The sequence below is a fragment of the Anarhichas minor genome, unplaced genomic scaffold (assembly GCF_050575085.1).
Source record: "Anarhichas minor isolate MPS153535 unplaced genomic scaffold, ASM5057508v1 ptg000047l, whole genome shotgun sequence".
NCBI classification, from domain to species: domain Eukaryota; kingdom Metazoa; phylum Chordata; class Actinopteri; order Perciformes; family Anarhichadidae; genus Anarhichas; species Anarhichas minor.
Genome location: NW_027466493.1, coordinates 527,501 through 532,500, shown reverse-complemented (window position 1 = coordinate 532,500; position 5,000 = coordinate 527,501). Strand labels below are relative to the sequence as shown.

The window sequence follows — 5,000 nt, the reverse complement described above, 5'->3', positions numbered from 1 at the left end:
TCTGACCAACAAAACACTCTGTTATATTAAAGGAAACACTGTCAGGACTAGTTATTAGTTACTAGTTATTTACAGTCACAGTCCTTCAGATCATGTGAGCCAGTTAGTTGTTGGTTCCATCAAAAGTCAGAACTTATTGATCTTTCAAGTCAGTCACAAACCATCTAAGTTGAAATGATATTTAAAAAATCAGGGAGCTCTTTATTTCACAATAAAAGCTCTTTGTTTCACATTAACAGCTCTTTTTTCACATTAAAAGCTCTTTTTTCTAATTAAAAGCATCCAATAGGTGAATCACAGAGTTGTTTTGTTTTTGTAAAGCAGCTACAGGAAATGTTCTTCCGTCCGTGTTAAAAGTCGACTGACCTTCTTCTTCGTTGGTTTTGACGGCGTCGGGGAGGAGGCGGCCGGGGTCGGAGCTCACGTAGCCACAGACTGAAGGCTGCTGCAGGCGGCTGAGGTTCCTGATGTCCTCTGAGCGGTAGACCAGCAGACGACCATCAGGGGGCGCCGACGTGAACCTCCAGAGAGGCTGAACACACAATCACAGCAGCAGCGAGTTCAGAAGCTGCAAACAGCAAATGTTTTGTATCGTTCCTTAGAAATGACACAAACTATTCATTTCTGGTGAATTGTTAGCATTTAGCTGAAAGTCCAGACGACACCGCTTATCAACCAGGAGCTGTAAAAGCCGTCATTATTGACAGATTTTCATCTTTCCGAGGGTCCTTGAACACATCATGTGTGAAGAACGCTTCCATCGGAAAAAGCAACGAAAACGAAACTTAAAATTATATTTCACAAAAACATTTTATTCTTCATGTTCTCGTTTAAAACCTCTGCTCTAATAAAGCGTTCACTTTAACCAGGATGTGTAAAAACTAGAGCTGGACAACGATTACAATATTTAATCGCATTGTTATGGCAAAGTTCAACAATGAATTCAAAAGTAGTGTATTGTGCACTTTTATTTTAAAGTCCTGCTATATGAACTAAAGGTGAATAACATTTGGTGTAAACACTTTAAACACATCAGGTTGTTGTCAGCAGCAGTGTTAGACGTTGGTGATGAGAAGCTGGGATGTAAAACATTGATCCAACAACAGAGCGTGACCTCGTTCAGCTCACCTCCACGTTGTACTCGGCCTCGTCGGTGAGGATGTGAGCGGAGAACTCGTGGTCGTCTATGTGAGCCTGAACTCGAGAGTTTTCCTCCCCTGAAACAGAAGATGAATGAATGAATGAATGAATGAATGAATGACAGAAGGTTGTTTCTGCTTCAGGCTCGTCTCACCGATCACGTGTCCCGTGAAGTAGTTGTGTCTGTTGACCGAGCAGCTCCGCTCTCGTCCGTCCTCGTCCACGACCACGGCTCTGAAGTCCTCAGTGAACAGCTGGTCGTTGGTCCTCAGGTAGAGTCTGAACTGCCTGCACACACACACATGCACACACACGCAGACACACGCAGACACACACACACACACACACACACACGCAGACACACACACACACACACACACACACGCAGACACACACACACACACGCACACACACGCAGACACACACACACACACGCACACACACGCAGACACACACACACACACACACACGCAGACACACACACACACACAGACACGCATGCACGCACGCACGCACACAGACACGCAGTTGCCGTCAGGCTGCACCGGGCTCTTTGTGAACCGTACGAGATGTGACGTGTGACCTCTGACCTCTGCAGGGCGCTGAAACTCAGCAGCTTCTCCAGGTGAGTCTGAGTCTGGACATCGCGGCGGCGGACGGAGTGAGTCTGCAGGCTGGAGAGAGGCAGCACCTCGAAGTCGTCCAGCATCGACCTGAGAGACTCCGCTGAGGGAACGCAGAGTCAGCAAGTCACGCTGTGACTATATATATATATATATATATACATATATGTATATATATATAAATACATATATATATATGTATATATATACATATATATATATACATATATATGTATTTATATATATATACATATATACATATATATATATACATATATGTATATATATATATATATATATATATATATACATATATATATACATATATATATATACATATATATGTATTTATATATATATACATATATACATATATATATATACATATATGTATATATATATATATATATATATATATATATATATATATATATATATATATATATATATATATATATATATATACATATATATATATACATATATATATATATATGTATATATATATATATATATATATATATACATATATATGTATATATATATATGTATATATATATACATATATGTATATATATATATATGTATATATATACATATATATATATACATATATATGTATTTATATATATATACATATATACATATATATATATACATATATGTATATATATATATATATATATATATATATACATATATATATATACATATATATATATATGTATATATATATATATATATATATATATACATATATATGTATATATATATATGTATATATATATACATATATGTATATATATATATGTATATATATATACATATATGTATATATATACATATATATGTATATATATATATATATATATATATACATATATGTATATATATATACATATATGTATATATATATATATATAATGTTAGCTGGGATCGGCTCCAGCGGCCCGCGACCCTCAACAGGATAAGCGGTTTGGATAATGGATGGATGGATGGAATATATAATATATATACCATACTTTGTACATTAACTGAAGTCTGGCTCGTTGCTTTAGCGTCCATTAAAAGGACTATTCCATAAACTTTAATGATTAATAACTCTTTATAATCACTTACTGTAATGTTGCTCTTCTGCATCTGGAGCCGGTGAAACGGCGGTTTCCGTTAAAACGGTGAAGAAGAAGAAGAAGAAGAAGAAGAAGAAGAAGAAGAAGAGTTCTCTTCTCATGTTTGATGTTTAGATTGTTTCAGTTTAAAAGTCTCGAACCTTCACATTAAAACTTCTTTAACGACAGTTTATTAAAAAACACTTTGATAATAAAAACACATTTCTAACTGGTCTGAACTCTTTTGTTGTTTAAAACAGGCAGAAAAAACCCGTCTTCAGTCCGAAAAACCAGGAAGAGAAACAGAGTGAAGCTAGCGCACACCGGCGGAAGTACGTACCACTGCCTTCACAATAAGAGACTAACTCAAGCGGCTAGAATAAGGGCAATAGGTCGAATACACATACAGATACATTACGTTGTAAAGGCTTTAGATCATTTTATTTTTATTATAATTATGTAATATGATAATTATCTAAATGAAAACGTTTTAATAAATATTAAGTACAAATTGATTTTGTATGCAAAATCCAAAAACATGTGGACTGAAAAATAATACAAACAAATAAATATGAGATAAAAAAAGATTTCATGAATAAAACCACAAAATACTCCCAAGTCCAAATCTCCCTGGCAACAGAACTAAATTATACAAACAATTAGCTGTACAGCAATGTAATACTTAATCCAAGTGCCGAAGTATTTTAAGTATTAGTAGTAATAGTATTGTAGAAAATAACTCCTCCAGGTTGCTAAAATCAGATTTCCCCAGACAATGCTTTATTCTGAAAATCCGTCATAGTATTGTGCTCTTATTGTGGCGAGCTTGATGCTGGTGAGTCAAACACGCTTGAGTATTAAAAAATGTAAAAAATAATATTCAAGTGTTTTGTTCAGTGTTGTGAGTTAAAATAGTTAAAACTGCTGAATAATCTTCAAATAAACAAAATAAAAGTGAAACATGTCAACAGGTTATGTAATAACAGAGAGACATCTGGCAGCTCTATTTATAACTTCTGATCTCATGAAATCCGCTTTTATGACTAGAGACATTAAACTAGAGACATTTAACTAGAGACATTAAACTAGAGACATTTAACTAGAGACATTTAACTAGAGACATTAAACTAGAGACATTTAACTAGAGACATTAAACTAGAGACATTTAACTAGAGACATTTAACGAGAGACATTTAACTAGAGACATTTAACTAGAGACATTTAACTAGAGACATTTAACTAGAGACATTAAACTAGAGACATTTAACTAGAGACATTTAACGAGAGACATTTAACTAGAGACATTTAACTAGAGACATTTAACTAGAGACATTAAACTAGAGACATTAAACTAGAGACATTTAACTAGAGACATTTAACTAGAGACATTAAACTAGAGACATTTAACTAGAGACATTTAACGAGAGACATTTAACTAGAGACATTTAACTAGAGACATTTAACTAGAGACATTAAACTAGAGACATTAAACTAGAGACATTTAACTAGAGACATTTAACTAGAGACATTAAACTAGAGACATTTAACTAGAGACATTTAACGAGAGACATTTAACTAGAGACATTTAACTAGAGACATTAAACTAGAGACATTAAACTAGAGACATTCAACTAGAGACATTAAACTAGAGACATTTAACTAGAGACATTCAACTAGAGACATTAAACTAGAGACATTTAACTAGAGACATTCAACTAGAGACATTCAACTAGAGACATTAAACTAGAGACATTTAACTAGAGACATTAAACTAGAGACATTCAACTAGAGACATTAAACTAGAGACATTTAACTAGAGACATTAAACTAGAGACATTAAACTAGAGACATTTAACTAGAGACATTAAACTAGAGACATTAAACTAGAGACATTTAACTAGAGACATTCAACTAGAGACATTTAACTAGAGACATTTAACTAGAGACATTTAACTAGAGACATTAAACTAGAGACATTTAACTAGAGACATTTAACGAGAGACATTTAACTAGAGACATTTAACTAGAGACATTAAACTAGAGACATTTAACTAGAGACATTTAACGAGAGACATTAAACTAGAGACATTAAACTAGAGACATTTAACTAGAGACATTTAACGAGAGA

At 33.6% G+C, this 5,000-nt stretch overlaps 1 protein-coding gene across 1 annotated transcript in view; it reads right to left on the bottom strand.

Moving 5' to 3' along the window:
* The window catches only part of adam17b (ADAM metallopeptidase domain 17b), a 10,081-nt gene extending 6,901 nt beyond the window's left edge, over positions 1–3,180 (bottom strand). The window contains exons 1-6 of the mRNA XM_076112124.1: positions 2,883–3,180; positions 1,731–1,866; positions 1,295–1,428; positions 1,129–1,217; positions 367–532; position 1 (exon numbers count right to left, since the gene is read on the bottom strand). The exon at position 1 is cut by the window's left edge and continues 130 nt beyond it. Coding sequence (XP_075968239.1) covers position 1; positions 367–532; positions 1,129–1,217; positions 1,295–1,428; positions 1,731–1,866; positions 2,883–2,994 — 638 coding nt within the window. The 5' untranslated portion in view covers positions 2,995–3,180. The remainder of the gene's footprint in view (positions 2–366; positions 533–1,128; positions 1,218–1,294; positions 1,429–1,730; positions 1,867–2,882) is intronic.
* Between the last annotated feature and the right edge of the window lie 1,820 nt (positions 3,181–5,000).